The sequence below is a fragment of the Salminus brasiliensis genome, chromosome 3 (genome assembly GCF_030463535.1).
Source record: "Salminus brasiliensis chromosome 3, fSalBra1.hap2, whole genome shotgun sequence".
Taxonomy (NCBI): Eukaryota; Metazoa; Chordata; class Actinopteri; order Characiformes; family Bryconidae; genus Salminus; species Salminus brasiliensis.
The window spans coordinates 30,702,644-30,721,679 of NC_132880.1; the positions used below are offsets into that span (position 1 = coordinate 30,702,644).

Genomic DNA, 19,036 nt, shown 5'->3' on the forward strand with positions numbered 1-19,036 from the left:
TCAAGCAGTCATTGCATCCAAAAGATATGCAACAAAGTGCCATGTCCCATTACCATGAACATTATGGTGGCCTATAATGAGGGGAACTGTGTAAAAAAGTGCTGTAATGTTATGAAATGTATGCACATACCCTCATGCAGGACATATATAAATATGTTGGGATTCTGGGATGCTGGGATTCTAGCTGCAGTTAATGAGGCCTAATTGGCTTTTCAAATCTAGCATATCTGTACCATTACAGCAAATGGTTGTAATCCCAGCAGAAGTCATGTGTAGTTCTCAGCCTGACCACAAACCCACATTCCTCTGACATTTTAAAACCATGTGAGAGCAGTGTTGCAGCTTTGTAGGCGATGCTGAACAGGAATTGATCCATTTATATTTTTACTGTTATGCTGCACATCTTTGGGTAAAACCTGCCTTATGGGCTTTGACCGGTTGCTTTCAGATCAGCTATCTATCTATTTGTCTGTCTGTCTATATCTATCTATCTATCTATCTATCTATCTATCTATCTGTCTGTCTGTCTGTCTGTCTGTCTATATATATCTGTCTATCTATCTATCTATCTATCTATCTATCTATCTGTCTGTCTGTCTATTTATCTATTTGTCTATATCTATGTCTGTCTGTCTATCTGTCTATCTATCTATCTATCTATCTATCTGTCTATCTATCTGTCTATCTGTCTATCTGTCTATTTATCTATTTGTCTATATCTATGTCTGTCTGTCTATCTGTATGTCTATCTATCTATCTATCTATCTATCTATCTTTCTATCTATCTATCTGTCTGCATGCATTTGCTTGTGTTTGCCTCAAGATGGCACCAACGAGCCCCATTCATTATTATGCAACATATACAGAAAAGTCAGTACATGCTCTACTGTGATTTCTCTATGCGTGTATGTGTATATATGTACATACATTTTTACTCTCTGGAATACATTGTTTCCACAGTGTTGGACAACAGGAATTATATGGTTTACAGACACTTTGCAGGTCCACATCAAGAACCATGTCATTTTTGCAGCTGTGAGAGTTTATGGTTAAGCCTGTGGCTAAGGTTAGGGTTAGGTTACGTGTAGCACAGCAGCAATAGACAGTTTGAAGGAAAACCACCCATGGAGATTTGTTTGTGTGTGTTTTGTGTGTGTGTGTGTGTGTGTGTGTGTGTGTGTGTGTGTATGTGTGAATCCCTGGGGGGGTGGAGAATGATTCAGCAGTCGCAGTCTGAGAACACTAAGCTAAAGGGGATAACAGGTAAGGATTAATGTGTAGTAGTAGAAGTTATAAGTTCTCAGGTGAAGTTGATTGTATGTTTTTGTGTCTGTAAGATAACTTGTGATTTGAACTCCGCAGTGTCCTCTCCAGCCATCAGGAGGCCTACAGGAACATGGAGATGATGTAGGCCTGCATTTCTCTTCACTGGTGTTTTGAAATGGCTGTTGAATCATGTTCCCCTGAGATGACTGAGCTTCTGACTGAGCGATGAAAATTAAGGCTTTCTCTTTGTATCATCTAATCTCTGTCTCTCTTCCTCCCAACTATTTCTCTCTCTCCTTCTTACTTGTTCTTTCACTATCTCCCCCTCCTTCTTATGCTCTCTCTCTCTCTCTCCCTCCCTCCCTCTCTTTCATTTTACCCTGTCTCAGTCTCTGTGTTTTGTCTTTTTCCCCTATTGTGCTTTTTCCCCTGTTCCCTATCAGTCTCTCTCTCTCTCTCTCTCTCTCTCTCTCTCTCTCTCTCCTCTTTCCTTCCCTCTCTTTTTCACACAGTAGCCTTATGGCTAAGAAATGTTGCGTGAATTCCTCTAGTCATGTGGTCTGGCTGATCCGAGTCACAAGGTTGGGGTGAGAGAGAAGGAGAGATAAAGAAGGAAGAGCAAAACCAAAAAAAAAAAAAAAAAAAGGGAGGAGGGGAGGGCTTCTGTCATTAAGGTGTTGCGGGCACACAAAGGAGGAAGTGGAGAAAGAGAGAGCTAGAGAGAGAGAGAACGAGAGAACGCAAGAACATTGCAAGGATGAGGAAATAGCAGATTGTTAAGAACCAAACAGATAAGTTCAGATAGTAGGAGGAGCTAAATGCTCATAAACTGAAAGTGACAGGGCAGACCCTGTCATGCGAGAGAGGGAAGAAGAGAAAGAGCAAAGAGTGAGAGAGACAGAGGGAAAGTAAAAGGAGAGATGGACTAGTCCTGTCAGGCAGCTCGAGTTTAACACGTCTGTAGTAAAATGTGTGCCTGCTCACTCTTCAGCTAACAACAGTAAGTGAGAGAGAGAGAGAGAGAGAGAGAATGAGAGGGAGAGAGAGAGAATGTGAGGGAGTGAGAGAGCATGAGAAAAAAGCTATCATGGTAATCCACATTTCTGCTTCATTACATTTTACGCCTCTTTCTGTCTTTACTTTTCTCATTCACAGTTTGGCAGCTAAGTGACTGTAGGGACATGTGGTGTGTTGGACGCTTCAACTGAAGAGCAGTAAGTAAACAAATCTTGGCTTGCTGTTGAGAGGACAGTCACAGGAAACATACACATGTAGTGTGTATCTATATCTATCTATATGTATGTATCTATCTCTGTCTAACCCCTTGAGCTTCTCTGTATGTCAACGTCCTAAGGTGTATTAATCAGTAACTACATAGGCAACCATCAAAATGACTGGGTTATTACTAATCTATAAGAGTAATAGACGTCTGGACCTGTTGGCAGGCCTGTGAACAGTAAAGGGGTTTTAAAAAATGCAGCTATAGGATGCCACAGCCAAAAGACAAACATACAATCTAAGCCAAATGGGAGCTTTTTAACTTGTAACAATGATGGAATTACTAAAAAGATGGTTACCATGTTTTTGAAGAACCATTAAACCAGGCAACGAACCATTGAAGCCTTCAAATGGTTCTTTGAGGTGTCCTGGTTCTATATAGAACCACTGCCTTTAATGAAGAACCCTTAAGGTGACCCCTATTTTACGACTGCACAGAATTTGAGTGTGAAATGTTTGGCATAGTCACACAATGGTGTGTGAAACTATGAAAGAAGAAGTGTTGCCGCTGTGACGTTTCCTGTTCGGATGCTGTCGGTGGACTGCTGCTACAGTGAAACCAGGCAGGCTCAGAACCACTTTATATAAAACCATTCAGTCGGATTGTGGATTCTGGTCCAAAAAAACCCCAAAACAAAGCCAATTCCAGCTCTGGCTCCAGCTCCAGCTCCAGCTCTGCTCTCTGGCTCGTAGTTCATTAGCTGGTTGCTGTTGAATGTGGCTGCTGGTGTGTGAGGAGGGAAAAAACAAACATCTTGGCCTTCATGAGAGAGGCATAATATCAGCTGTGTTTTTTAAAAGCTGTTTGAAGGCTCACATGAGACATGTATGATATGGTTATGTCATGATGGCCATTAATATCAGACACTTCATTTAACTACGTTATCACACTTCTGAAGTTTTGGATATAAATACTGCTGCTGTTTTCAAGCCTAATGTTGACCTGACAGCCAATCATTTTGAAAAGTAAAAACTGCAAGACGCCTGTTGACTAAAATACGAATAGCTTATGAACAGAGTCTGAGAGAGCACAATTGGCTGTGCTTTCTCCAGGTGGTTAATTGGCGTCTGTTAGCTGGTGAGGTGGAGTTGGGGATGCTTTCCTCAGAGCATGTAGGCTGGCCAGCAATGCTGTATCGAATGCAGTTGAAAAAGAGGCGGGGGCTGGCTTCACATGTATCAGAGGAGTCATGTAAAGAGATTCACAGCGTTGGAAGCACTTCTAGTGCTAGGGGGAGATTAAAAAATGTGGATTAATTACCAGTACAAAATTAGGAGAAAAAAAGGGAAGAATTTGATGAACAAAATGTATTAAAAAAACCTTACTTATTATTAGAGGTCAAAATTGAGATGCTGAGGGATTTTTGAAGGATGCCGAAGAAGAACTATGTTTCACTTACCTTCACTTTACCTTTATTTATTTATTTTATTATTTATTTCAATTTAAATGTTCTTCACGTTCATGCATCCCTATTACAAACATGGTTGGTTGTATCGAGAAATGCATGGATGTTATAATTCTCCAATCATAACCATGTACATTGCTGTGCTAAAGTTGAAGGTTAATTCTTAATTCATTTAATCAAAACGTCATTAAGTACAAGGTATTCATGTTTCATGAGATACTTCTGAAAAGATTAGATCAGATCAGATAATCCACTTGCACAAGGAAGAGGAAATTAAAGAAGAAGAAAAAAGAGGTGTTTCCAAAATCAAGTTCTACTCAAGAAGTGGGTCTGAAAGCAAACAGACAGAATAGAAAAGCATTTGATCATAGAAAGCTGCTGCTGTTCTCAAAACAATGCACTAACCACCCTGGAGTACGGCCTTCAACATCATTGAATGTGTTCGGGATGACATGGAAGACAAGAAGCAGAAAATGCTTCAACCTTTAAGATTGAACTTAACTAGGACTTAATTAGGACTATACTTAATGTACTTCATTTTTTTGTTTGGAAATGAAATTAATGAAGGGTCCTTTCAGACTTCTGCACAGTACTGTAACAAATACATTAGTTTTAAAGTAGTTACTGAATAGTAAGATGACTAACAAGGCTTAAAATTCACATTTCCAGCAGTTGTCGCTGTGATGGAGGAGGGGATCACTCAGTGTAATGGAGAGACAAGTGACACCGCGTCCAGAGTTTCATCAGAAGAAACTGTGCGTGACGGAAGGAGCAGACAGCCAAGATGGACAAACGGTACACTGCACTATCACTCTGTGACTATTTTTATTTCTGTCTTGCCATAGCATCTGCTGTAAGGCACCTGGGACAGTTACTGTTCCTTTTCTTTTGCTTAAACTCTTTAAAAATCTGTCTATAGCATTTTACAAGTCAATGAAGTGTCCTTACAGAAGAAACAGTGGTCTCTGGTGCGAGACATGTACAAATACATACATTCTGCATATTCTACATTTATCACATACGTATGTGTGATTTTATGAACCAAACTATGTTCTAAAATCTCTTTACTCCTTACACTTTTAAACGCACAGGTGCTACAAATGCTTAAAATGGGTTCTTTAAATAATGCCACAGACTAACAACCAAAAATTAATGAAGTGACTGTGTAGAACCTCTAAATTGGCATAGACCCTTTTCACCAAATGAAAAAAAGGCCTGTAGAAGGTTGTTCACGCTCACACTCATCTCTTTTACAAACATGTGTTCCTTTAAGGTCATGTGTTACTCCCTTATTGGTCCACAGTGGTCCACAGTTGCTGTGGTTTTTACATTTGTCAGTGCCACTGCTACATTGAGAGTGGATCCCCCACCCAAAAATATCCAATCAGACCACAGTTTCTGACCACAGATGAAAGGCTTGAGTATAACAAACACAAATCGTACATCAACAGATGAGCTACAGTCTGCAATCAGATGAGCTACTAGAACCTTGGAGGGGTTTGAAGGAGTGGAGGGGTTTCTAATAAAGTGGCTGGCAGGTGTATGTCGAGAGCTTTCTACAGGCACAAGGACGTTGAATGGTGGGGGTCATTATGTTAGAGCACAGTTGGTGCTGCATCCTATTCTAATGATCCTAGGTTTAACTGCATGAGATGTTATGAGAGTGTAAGACATGTTGTGTATTGACATAATAATTAGACAGGAAAAGAATATTCACTATTTGTGTTGGACGCAGTCATACGCCGTGACAGTGAGCACAAGGGGCCAGAGCAGTGGGCAGCTAGGGGAGCAGAGAGGGTTAAGGGCCTTGCTCAAGGGTCCAACAGTGGCAGCTTTTCGGGCCCGGGGGGTCGAACCCACAACCCTGTCATCAATAGCCCGGTGTTCTAACCACTGAGCCATTACTGCCCTGATTTAGATGGCATTACACACACTGCACATATTCACACATACTTGTAGTGCAAAGATATTGCAAAATGATTTCATTGTGTGCATGTGTTTGTGTAACTGTTGTGTTGTGTGTTTATGTTTTTAGGTCAGTGTGTCCTGGCTGTGCCAACGTCTTCTATACTGGCCCCAAGCTTTGACCTGTCACTCTGCAGAATTCTGTTTGAGAGGGAAGGCTTCCAAGTTAGTGCTGTCTTTACACTCCTTTACAATCTTAAACTGAAAAGTTGTAAGAATCAGAATATTCCTAAAGCACTTCTTGAGTTAGATTTTTCACAGGAGAGTCTATGTAATGACGCTAAGAGGAAATAGTGTTGCAATAACACATTTCCTCATACATGAACGAAGATTACTAGCTTGTTATATCATCTGTGTATGAAGAACACACGCTATTAGTGATTCATAACCTACACACTGCCATGCCAAAAATTCTGCCTGATTCTGACAGGAATATCCGCATATTTTTCATGATCAGTTTTATCTGTAATACCATTTAATTTTTCTGCCAAATCTGAAAAATGTACTGTCATAAACTCAGCACATCTGGTTGGAAGCTACTATTGCTTTTGATATCACATAAATATTGTTTGTTTAACCCCTTGAATCTTAGGTTTATTGTTAGTTTTCTATTACATATACAATTTATTTGTTAACTGCTTGTTTTAGCATGTTTTGTGAAGTTCCACATGGTTCTATTTAAGGGCCCATGAATATTTCTAAAGCACTACTTGAGTTAGATTTTTCACAGGAGAGTCTATGTAATGACATTTGTGGGCTTTTAATTCATACTGAATAAGATTACTCCACAATTATTACTGCCAGACTGTAAGAGCTACATACACTGCAGGTTCATACTGAATAAAATTACTCTATATTTATTAATGTGAGACCGTAGGAACTACACACACTGCAGATTCATACTGGATAACATTACTCTACATGTATTAATGTGAGACTGTAGGAACTACACACACTGCAGATTCATACTGGATAACATTACTCTACATGTATTAATGTGAGATTGTAGGAACTACACACACTGCAGATTCATACTGGATAACATTACTCTACATGTATTAATGTGAGATTGTAGGAACTACACACACTGCAGATTCATACTGGATAACATTACTCTACATTTTTTAATGTGAGACTGTAGGAACTACACACAGTACAGATTCAGGTGTTATTGTCAAACTGTAAAAAAAAAAAAAAACTACAATCACTGCTGATTCTTACTGGATTAAAGTCACTTCACAGTTATTACTGTGAGACTAATTCTACTCACACAGTGGATTTATATGAGATGAAAACCACAGGTCTCTTCGTCCAGTTAAAGCAGGGAATAACTGTTGTGTATTACAGTGAGACAATTGTGGACCTTCTTATACAGATCCCTGTGGAAGACTTTGAAACTCCTGTTGGAATAGCGCTGGATCCTCCATCTATCAGAAGATACCTGTTCTTCAACTCGTCCCTGTTTCACTTCTTCTTGGCACCAGTAAGAGGGACACTGTGACACACTTTATGAAATACACTTATAAAAGCCACTTCATAAAAATCACTGGCCGAGCAGCCAGTACATTGAGTTTTAGGTGTTCACATTCATATTCATATAGAGTCATAGTAACAGTAAGAACTATTGAGCCAGATTCATTAAGTGCAAGGTTTACCATGACGCTAAGAGGAAATAGTGTTGCAATAACACATTTCCTCATACATGAACGAAGATTAATCGCTTGTTATTTCATCTGTGTATGAAGAACACACGCTATTAGTGATTCATAACCTACACACTGCCATGCCAAAAATTCTGCCTGATTCTGACAGGAATATCCGCATATTTTTCATTATCAGTTTTATCTGTAATACCATTTAATTTTTCTGTCAAATCTGAAAAATGTACTGTCATAAACTCAGCACATCTGGTTGGAAGCTACTATTGCTTTTGATATCACATAAATATTGTTTGTTTAACCCCTTGAATCTTAGGTTTATTGTTAGTTTTCTATTACATATACAATTTATTTGTTAACTGCTTGTTTTAGCATGTTTTGTGAAGTTCCACATGGTTCTATTTAAGGGCCCATGAAACTGATGTTACATTTGACAGCAGTGTAGTAGAGAAGAGAGTGAAGAACTGATGTGTGGGTTTACATACATTTTATACATTTTATTTATATTATAATCATAAAGTTGCCATTTTTAGCAACTTCTTTTATTGGAACACGTGGCTCTGATTCTGGCTCCGATTTTTTCCCCCTTGTTGGCACACAAAAAGGCAGAGTATTGGTCATTAATAAGCATGAGCTCATTAGCATATCAGTTTTGATTGGTTGCTACCTAGGCCATGCTAAATAGCAGCACACTGACAATCACCACTGTGACTTTAATAATAGGACTCCATGAATAGCACATTTTGCATGATGTAGCACCAAAAGTTTCAGTGATCCTTTATTAACGAACACAGAAACACACAAAATGACAATGTTGTAACACTCATGATCTTACTTTTAGGATCATTCTGGGCCACTTTACCCTCTTTGGTTACAGTCACTCACAAGGTACAGCATTATGATATCTGACTCATTATTCAACACTCGGCCCTTCCAGATGTTTGTCAGTGTTGCAATGGAGCAGATTTCCACACTGAGAAAAAGGATATAGTTACCGGACTAATTGCCCACCCTCCATTACCGACTACATTGAACATTACATTACATTACATTACATTACATGAACTCTATTAATCGTCAATAAAAAAACATAAATACAAATACATTTAATTCAGTTCTTTATGATTTATTATGTAATTTGTGCAAAAGCCACACCACTATGTAAAACTCTTAATCTCATCAGTGAGTGTTGTAGTAAAACACTGAATAACAATTATTCTGGAATAAATACAAATAACACTGAAATCCAGAATATTTACATTGTCTAAAAGAACACCGTTAGAAGATCACAAGTTTGGTTGCTGGCTTATCTGTGAACTTCAGCCACTGTCTGGATTTGACTGATTAGATAAACTCGACTTTGGATAGTAACTGTAAATAAAGAGCTTCCTCCTGGAGAGCGCTGGAAAGGCTTAGCTAACACACTCAGACTTCTTTAAAACATTTGTTTTATTTATTTATTATAATGTTGGTGATTTTTTAAACAAATACGACATGGATAAACGGGTCATCCTACAGATGTACTGTATTTTAGTAATGCAGAATTCATGTGCATGTTTGACTGTCATACTTGTTGAGCTGTGCTCTTGTGTGTGTGCAGGTTTTGTATATCGTGCTGTGGTGTGCTGTGTACTCCAGCCTGCACCAGTACCTTGCTAAGAGCAGCTATAATTTCTGGGTGCTCTGTCTTTGTGTGAGCCTCGCCTCCATCTGCATCACCACGGCCATCATGCTCCTTCTCCACTACAACAACAATGAGGCAGGAAGACGTTTATTCTTAAATTATCATAAGAGTTCCTCACAGCACTGCTTTTTAATGTTTTATTAATGTTGACCTGATATCCACTATGGTTTAAAAGCTTGGAGTCATTTGTAATCATTTTTAAGAGTTGGTCATATTTTATTCAATAATATGTTATATGCATTTTATTCAATAGTGCAGAACATCAGTTTATTTAACGTAGTTAACGGATAAATAATATATTGTAACTATAAAGTGCACTTTCTGAGGAAGGGGCAGAGCGATTGTGCAGCATAAATAATATACAAGTGGTACTATTGTGTTGCTTGGTGGTTGCTATGGGATTGATAGGCAGTTGCTATGCTGTTCCAATTAGTTGCTAAAGTATCCCAGGTGATTGATATAGGGTGTGCTAGGTGGTTGCTAGGCTGTTGTTAAATGGTTGCTATGGGGTGTGCTAGGTGGTTGCTAGGCTGTTGTAGGGTGTTTTTAGGGTGGTGATGCTCAATCAGTAATTATTTATTTATAGGCATGCCTTGTCAAATAATCTGCGTTAAGATTTGATCACCATTTTTAATTTTTTTATAGCTCACTTTAATATTCTACTGCTTTCTTGTTCGTTGTAGAATCATATACAGTGCTGTAGTTACCAGATTAAGAGCATTAGCATATATCCTTTTTTATTTCCAAATTTGGCTGTGCCAATTGACCCACCCATTCGTAGCTCTACCTAGCACTAGCACTTGCTTTCGACACTAGGAGGGAGGGACACCTGGGCCTTAGTGGAAGTGCATTAGACCACTGAACCACTCTGACCGAACAGCTTAGTGTCTTGCATAATAGTATACTATTACTGGAGTGTACAATGCTGTCCAAAAAATCAGAGACCACCCTTCACTTATTTAATAACAGGGAGAAGCTGGGACCGCTAACAACCATGCAATATGTAGTAGACCACCAAAACTGCCTCCGTCAGATACACAGCACTTAAAACATTCATCTTTGGGAGAGGTAGAACATCAAGATCTGTTTTGAAAATGAAAATTAATACATAACATTTGATAAAGGACATTTGCTCAGTGTTTCAGGACAAACACAGCAGGAGATTGTGGCAAATCACTTCTTTAAAAGACAAAAAGTGTGCATTGATCGCTGGAACTCAAGTTGAGATCATGTTTATGATTTTGAAAAACTCTTTAATGCAAGATAAGAGGGGTAGCATTAGGCAGTCTTTGCTGAGCATTTATTAAAGTGCAATATTGCAAGCACTTAAAGCGGAGTCTGGCAAGACACTTGCTGAAACTGTGGCATTTTTCTCCTCAGATTAATGTGAACACAGATGTGCGTCTGGTGTCCGTGAATGAGCGGCTCATCAGACACGGGCTGCTGCTAGGTGTGGCTGACTGGGTCCAGCAATGCAGTGGAAAAATGCAGGTAAAACACCAAACTGGACAGTATTGATAGTTAAATATAGTCAAATATCTAAAAATATATAGGTTTAGATCCAAAGGATACCTCTAAGCTAAGATACTACTAAATACAAAAGTCAGTATAGATACCACAGTGCTCAACACACACACTACACTTTGCCCAAGTACTCTTGCAAGAGGTGGGTCTTCAGTCTGCGTTTGAAGACAGCGAGCAACTCTGCCATTTGGACACCAAGGGGAAGTTCGTCCCACCACTTCGGTGCCAGGACAAAAAAAAAACCCTAGACGCTTGTCTTCCGTGGATTTTGAGGGATGGCGGGTCGAGCCGAGCCGTACTTGAAGCTGGAAGGGCTCTTGGTGTGGATCTGCTTTCGACCATTGCCATCAAGTACGGAGGGGCTGGTCTGTTCTTGGCTTTGTAGGCCAGCGTCAGGGTTTTGAATCTGATGCAGGACGCAGCTACAGTAAGCCAGTGAAGAGAACGTAGCACAGGAGCAACATGGCTGAATTTAGAAGCATTGACGACAATCTGTGCCGCTGCATTCTGGATCGGTATGTTTAGTTTTCATGTTCTAGGGTAAAATAGCTCCACACTGCAGACTCCGAACTCTCCTGAGAACGTCCTTACTGCTGCCTGCTGGGAATACTGTCCATTAAAGTTGCCTTGAGGACATCAGGCTCTGAACACTGTGGTTAATACTGTGGTTAGTGCTCTATGCAGAATTCTGTGTGCTTTGTTTGGTAAACTGAAGATGTGGGTTCATGGGACAGTAGCAGTTGTCCCATCATCATAATGTGGGGTCTTTTTGTCAGTGGATTTTGAAACAATTTTTCACCCATTACCTACATTTACATTTACGGCATTTAGCTGACGCTCTTCTCCAGAGCAACTTACAAGGTTACTCATATTACAAAGGTGAGCCAATGTAGTGATAGGAGTCTTGCCCAAGACTCTTATTGGTGTAGCACAGCATAGTCACCCAGACTAGGAATCGAACCCTTGTGGTAGCTTACTGGCAGGTAGTGATGTTATCTGTTGCACCACACCAACCACTACATCTGGGTTTAATTTGACTAACTCAGTTCAGAAGTCAAAAATCAGCAGTTTAACTTTTAGATAATAATCTTGTCAGAGAGAATGTGTACACTGTGCTGTCAAATTTGGCCTAGTGTTCATTTCCTGTGGTCTATCTGATAAAATATTGTCGTTACCACAGTGTCACACTCATTTTTTCCCCCTCTCTTTTTTTTCCTAGCTGTTTTGTGTGTTCTGGGACATGTCCCCCTGCTTGCGAGCCCTAACTGAAACTCTAGAGGGACTGGACTTTGTCAGAGGTGAAATAGAGGTAGGTTTATATTTGCACTTTCATTGACAATTCATTCATGTTCATTTCTTTGGGTGTTTTTTGGCCTTACAGGCCATTGCTCTACAAAATAAAATGCACTCACTTGCTTTACAATCCAAATCGGACTAAAAAGTCCTAAATCTTACATTTTGATTTTTTACTTATTAATTTTATTTTTTTAAACTTCAGTTCTGCTGCATTTGTAACTCCGTCTCAATTGATTTTGTCCTCATCATTTGTAGCATTTGTAATGTAGCAGTGGTTGGTGACCATGCGAATATAGGCGCTCCCGTTGGTTACTGTGGCAATGTATGAAGCAGAAAAGCCTGGCGCTGTTTTCTCCTTTCTGTTCCTCACTATGACCTGCCTCCACATGCTTGTTATCGCCCCCCTAACCTGCAGACCAGCAGATGTACTCTTTAAAAGTGTTTATGCTTTGAGATACAGGTTCCTGCATGAATGTACTACTGACAAAAAGACAGAACTGTGAGAGTCTCACATGTTCATGTTTTCAACATAGGATTTGAGTGGGAGGGTGTAGCTAAATTGGAAGAAATTGACATTGAACGATAATTCGTTCCATTCAGACAGCGGATTTTTTTATAAGCAGCATCATGGTTTTGAATCTGATGTAGGAAGCAGCTACAGGAAGCCAGTCAAGAGAACACAGCAGTGGAGTGACATGGCTGGACTTAGAAATGTTGAAGACGACCCGTGCTGCTGCATTCTGGATGAGTTGCAGTGGCCTAATGGTGCGCAGAGGAAGACCAGCCAGAAGAGAGTTGCAGTAGTCAAGTCTTGAAGTGACGAGAGACTGAACGAGCACCTGGGCGGCCTCTCTAGAGAGGAAGGGTCGAATTCTCTGGATGTTGTACAGGAGAAATAAAATGAAATGATCGAATTACGTTTGCTACATGGCTGGAGAACGATAACTGATCATCCATGATTACAACAAGACTTCAAGCTTCTGTAGAAGGAGTGACCAGTGAGTTCTCAAAGGAGATGGCAAGATCATTTTGAAGTCCAGCAGTTCCCGGGATGTACAGCAGCTCTGTCTTGCTGGGGTTAAGTTTGAGGTGGTGAGCCACCATCCTAGAAGAGATGTCAGCGAGACACGCTGAGATGTGGGTAGAAACCTGTGTGTCAGACGGAAAGAAAGCATGAGTTGAGGGTCATCGGCATTACAGTGGTAAGAGAATCCATGAGAGGATATCACTTTACCAAGAGAGCTAGTGTAGAGTGAGAAAAGAAGAGGACCAAGAACCGAGCCTTGTGGAACGCCATTGGAGAGACTACAAGGAGCGGACGTGTCCCCCTGCCATGTTACCTGCTATGAGCGCCCCTGCAGGTACAATGCAAACCATCGCCAGAGCCAGTAATTCCAAGGCCGGCAAGGATAGACAGGAGGATCTTGTGGTCCACTGTGTCAAAAGCTGCGGAGAGGTCGAGGAGGATCAGAACTCATGACAGATTACAATTCACAATTCACATGTAATTTCATTTCATGAAAGAGAGGAAAATAAAGTTAAAATACAAGCATAATGCAATAACTGTTTTTCAGGCACTGCATCTATTCTAGCATCTACCAATTCTTGCAAATATATGACTGAGAAGAAGCTTTGCTTGTTACATGAAATTTTTGGTGAATAAATTGGTGAAATCTGAGAAACCAAAAAAGCACAAGCACATTTTCTTTTCCTTCATCCTACAGAACAAACTGAAGAAGAGAATGTCCCACCTCTTTGTAGTGACTGAGGTCCCGAACACTGAAGCTGACGATTGTGAGCTGAGTGAGGAGCCTGATGAGGAGCAGCCCCTGTTGGTGGAGGCCAGACCGAGAAGCATTTCACAGAGGCAGATAGAAGATTCAAAACTGACCAGAAGCCACAGCCTGATACCTGACTGTACCCGTTCCTATGAGGTAACTGAGGCATGGCAGAAATCCTTTAACCCTTTTCTTTGTGGTTCCAGTTCCATGTACATCACAGAAACACATTAATTTCTCTTTTAAATGGTCTTTCTTATTCATTATTAATTTATTATTAATTTATTATTAATTTTGTTACATTGTACATATTTCACAGTTTTGAATTATCAAGAAATGGGAAAGTAAATTGACTAATCAGTGTTTTTCAACCTAATCTTAATCAATTACATCTGTGGCATACGGTGGTTAACATGGAGAAAAAATCTCCCTCCCTTTTCTTCCTGCACAGAGAAAAAAAACTAGCATATTCGCAGCTGATTGACAGTATTCTAGACAATTAAAGTAGTGAACCGTTAAAGCACTTTTTTCCAATCAAAAAAAATTTCTAAATTATGCATATTTTTTGTTTACTTTGTGGGAGGGGGGACTTTTTTTATGGGGGAGACTTAACATCAGTTATTACTAATAGAAAATTCTCAATTATAGAAAGAAAAAAATACTTATTATTGCTATTATATTCCACTGAAATACTGAAGCTTATGAACTACAGCCACTTAGTCTATCTAGTGTAGTTGCATTACAAAGAGGTGGTTGTAATACAACTCACTGTGGCTCATTATGTAACGGACCTGTGACAGAAACCATGTTGATCAGTCAGTTTATTATATAAGGATCTATATCCATAAAACAGCAGTGGCTCAGAGTACTCAGGCGTTTCCTTTGTTTACTCCCATTTAGTCAGCTGAGCCTCTCAACTCCCTGGTTGCAGCTCAGTGTGCGTTTTGGACCAAAGCTTGTGTTTTTAAAGTGCTAAGAGTTTTGGGTATCCAGAAGAAGAAACTCAGAGCAGAATAGAAACTTAAGGTGGAACTTTTTTTACACTGTCTTTTTTTTTCTTTTATGTAGTAAGAACATTATTATGACCCCTTCACCATTGCCATGTTTTGTTTTTGTCAATAACTTTTGACACCGCCCTCTAGTGGATGTGTTGCTTTACAATTCATGCCAACGTAAAAAGGACGCATGGAAGTATGTGGGCAGTGTCAGTTAGGACACTGAAATGGATCTGATTGTGCTGGACTATTCCTTTAATAATCAAAAGAATAGTCCAGCGTTTTTCAACCTAATCCCTGTCAGGCATGCTGGATGCGGGAAAACAGTGTATAACTGCAATAGCTGCTTCAGAACATGACTTCCTTTCTGTCTCCTTTTGCAATCTTCCGTTTGTGTTTTCAGGCTATTGCGTACCAGCTCTTGCTGACCTACAGTGCTGTCTATGTGAGGCTTATGGTGTCGGAGAGACTTCCTGCTTCATCGCATCGCCCTCTAGGCATGGACAGAAATCACTGCACAACTGCGCCACTGTGCCTCTGTCAGTACATCCAGCACAAACTCCTGCGTTAGACAAGGGGTGATCGAAAAGGCACCCAGGATGTGCTTTGGTACAAAATGTGTGAAAGATGCACTATTCACTGTTAAACAGGCATCATCTGAGACTGCTGTATATGTAAATTATCCTTTAAGCTGCTCTTTGAAATAAATATATATATATATATATATATATATATATATATATATATATATATATATATATACATATGTATATAAAGTTTTCGTAATTTGCTGTGTGTGCTGTGATGTAAATGAGAGTGTTGATCTGATTCGGGTCTTATGTAAGGGTTGTGTGAGGAGAGAGGACCGGGAAAGAGAGAGAGAGCGAGCGAGCGGCCTAGAGAGAATCACTCATGCAGGAGGATGTCAGCATGAATCAGAAAGCGAGTCAGTGAATCTGTACAGGCCTGGTAACAGCTTATCACATTATGGCACAGCAGGCAAACATGCAGCACAGACCAGGCAGCACATCGCTGCTATAGTGCAGCGCAATCGGCGATGGACTTTAACCGCCTACAAGGCTCCAGGAGTCAGAACTTAAGGATAGGCGATATGGAAAAAAATATGGCATAACAATGATACACATTTGCCACCAAGCTGGAAAGGTGAAGGCTAACACATGCTTCCACTGAGACAAGTAAAGGGTCTCTGCATCTTGTCAAACTGCAAAGTCATTGGACAGTTTGACATGCTTGGAGGAGAACACTAACTGCCAAGTCTGTTATATCGGCTAACAGAGGTCTGCACTGGCTAGAGCTACCCTGAATAATGGGGGAAGAGGGAGGACCACCTTTTCCACCTAGAGAGAGCCACAGATGGCAGTGGTGGGGATCTAATTTGTGATCTTCCAATCATGCGCTTAGGCAGTCACTCCACCCGGGAACGCAGTTTGTTAGCTAGTTTAAATGATTTTTTGATTCTCATTATAGGTTACAAGAGTAAAACGAAAACAGTGTATGTGTTGATGTGCTTTTTTATGCTGGAAAGTAAAATTTGATCTCACCTGTTCAAACAGGCAGTGAATTGTAATATTTTTTAGTATTATTTTGTCTAAATCAGACATTATTAATAATCAATGAATTTTTTGCTGTTCTGAAAATTCTAGGATAAAAAGTCTAGGATCCCCCATGATACATTTAGTAATTATGATTTGCAAATTCTGGTGCAATTTATTATGGCAGTGAGACTCCAGTCAAGTTTGTTAGTTTGAAATAGTTACTTTCAGTAAGTATAAACTGATTACTAGGAACGTTTCCGAAGTTATGAAGGAAAACCCTAAATCTGGCCTTGTGTGCGATGCAGTCTGCAGCCATGTCTTCAGCTGGTCAGTGCAGGTCGTTAATCAGCGCTGATGGAACCAGACAGAGGAAAGCTAAGTGAGTCTGCGGGCACGGCATGGACGACACAAACCCACACGGCGAAGCCAGCAGTGCAGGCCAGAGCTGAATGGGCACAGGTTCATGATGGAGGCGACAGTGGGCAGCGTGCGGCCTGCTAAAACCATCACAAAGACGCAGGGTCTCCCTGGGCGGCTAAACGGCCATCTGTGCTCCTGCAGATTCAGTCTGGTCTGCCTAATCCTTCCAGTTCCACTGCACCCCTTGTTCACTCAATCGCCACAGCTCTCTGTAATATTTCACACAGCTCCAGTTATGTGTTTCCCTCTTTGCCTCTCACTCGGTCTTTTTCAAAGTTTAGTCGGCTAATTTACTCAGACGTAAGGCAATGCTTGCAGTATACTTGATGAGAAAAGGCCGGCGTGTTTGGGGAGTAAAGTTTGCTTCTTTGCACTGGGGCTACGATGTTAATGTGGCTAACAAGTCAGTTGTTTGACACATAAAGGTACAGATAACATTCAGCCTTGAAAATGGCTGCTATGCTATTTTAGTTATTGGACATATTTGTCCAGTTATATAGAGAATAGTGTTATACAGTGTTAGAAACCTCATAAACAAGTCTATTAGAGATTAATGACCAACTTGGTAAGGAATGAGGGAAGAGTGTGATGTTTAAGGAATGTTTTTTTACTTCCATGCTAACTGATTAACTCCATTACTTGTTGCTGCATTAACATCTAGCTGTGTAAGTACTGTATATATTCATGTATCACAGTGTAACAATACACACAACCCAACATTTTGTTACAGCAAAAATAAGAAATGCCTGAAAATGAGTCAACAGGTTCAACATGTTAATGTGATGTTTGCACCATGTTATGTTTTTGTTTGTTTGTTTTCAACAGTATTTTATGTGTTACTACAGTATTACTTCAAAATACTGCAAAAACAGAAATTGATTTACTTTATTTATAGTATTTACTAATATGTCGTCAGTGTCACACAAAAACATTGCATCTCTAATAGAAGGAAAAACCCTTCTTAGCATTCAAATGAAGCTTTTCTATTGGTCCATTCATCATGAAATTTTGACACAATTTAACAAACATCAGATTTAAATTATATAAAAAAAGAAAAACAACAAAAACAGAGATACAAGGTTTTTGTGTGACAGCAACGATATGCTAACTACTGAAGTCCAATGCTGCCTTCAAGTCATGTTGGAAATATCGTATTTAGGACATGAACTCATGAATTTTCAAGTGGGAAAGTCGTAAATGGGATTTTGCCATAAGCTCTGACTTTCTGACTTCAGGACGTGTCAATAATAAATGCTGATTACCGTATTTTAAACAGTAATCATGTCATACCTACGAGTTTCCAAGGCGGACTTAAAGGCAGCATTAGTCCTGTTCTTTCTAATGTGAACCAGGGACAAAGGTTGAGAAACACTGGTATTGACGATCACTAAAATTCCATCTGAAATATGAATGAATAAAAGCTGAAATGTAATCAAACGATTACCTTGTTTAAATGTTTGCGTTAATCAATAATGTTGATAAATGTTAATTGTAAATAAAATGTAAAATACTACAGGAGAAGCTGGAAAAATACTTATACTTGGGGTAACTTGTAGGGCCCAGGCCATTCCCTTTACCAGTATTCTAATCACCCACTAGATAACAACCTCTTTACAGGGGTAATCAGCTAGGCACTTTCCATCTGTCAGTGCTTCGCTGGGTCAAGCCCACCTCATTCACCGAATACATGGCTTGACAAGGTAAAAAAAAAAAAAAAAAAAAAAAAGGTTGACTGGTCTGGTTTCTGTTCAGTTTACTGGTTAGTCTTAAAGTTATATATATATTTTACTTTTCCTCAGTTCTCGTCTCTGTTTAGTAAGTGTTTTCTCTACCCTCTGCACATGTAAGTGTGCTCTGCATTTTGGGAACGGTCCTCATTGGTTTTCTGTTGCTATGGGAACTGGTCCATACGCCCTGATCTAACTGCCTCAGAAGGCCGCCATTGCCAGTCCAGTCAAATCCGAAGTGACAGCTACATGAAACTTTATCAGTAGTCAAATTCCTCTGGTGCCTGTTAGAAATGCTTGAGAAATGGCAAGTGTGGCCTGAGAGTGTGAGAATGGAGCTAATTGGTGGTTGATGTGGCGCTGGTGTGGAGTTGAGTTACCACACCATTTGGGAGACTGGGGTCCCGGTCTGCGTTACAACAATCAGAGTCTTTAGGCAAGACTCCTAACACTACATTGGCCCACCTCTGCAATACGAGTAAC

The 19,036-nt window shown here is 39.9% G+C and overlaps 1 protein-coding gene across 5 annotated transcripts; it reads left to right on the forward strand.

Moving 5' to 3' along the window:
• Positions 1 to 1,231: 1,231 nt before the first annotated feature.
• tmem268 (transmembrane protein 268) lies at positions 1,232 to 18,263 on the forward strand. 5 transcript variants are annotated; one of them, XM_072675859.1, is made up of 11 exons: positions 1,232 to 1,263; positions 1,363 to 1,407; positions 2,422 to 2,480; positions 4,620 to 4,745; positions 5,986 to 6,080; positions 7,263 to 7,398; positions 9,174 to 9,332; positions 10,638 to 10,748; positions 12,001 to 12,090; positions 13,802 to 14,011; positions 15,254 to 18,263. In XM_072675859.1, the coding sequence occupies exons 4-11, from the start codon at positions 4,659 to 4,661 to the stop codon at positions 15,419 to 15,421; spliced, it is 1,056 nt and encodes a 351-aa protein (XP_072531960.1). In that variant the 5' UTR covers positions 1,232 to 1,263; positions 1,363 to 1,407; positions 2,422 to 2,480; positions 4,620 to 4,658; the 3' UTR covers positions 15,422 to 18,263. The 5 variants fall into 5 exon arrangements, with proteins under 5 accessions (XP_072531960.1, XP_072531963.1, XP_072531959.1 ...); XM_072675862.1 differs by having other exon boundaries at positions 1,233 to 1,263; positions 4,623 to 4,745; positions 7,291 to 7,398; XM_072675858.1 differs by lacking the exons at positions 1,232 to 1,263; positions 1,363 to 1,407 and adding an exon at positions 1,942 to 2,266.
• The last annotated feature ends 773 nt before the right edge of the window (positions 18,264 to 19,036 follow it).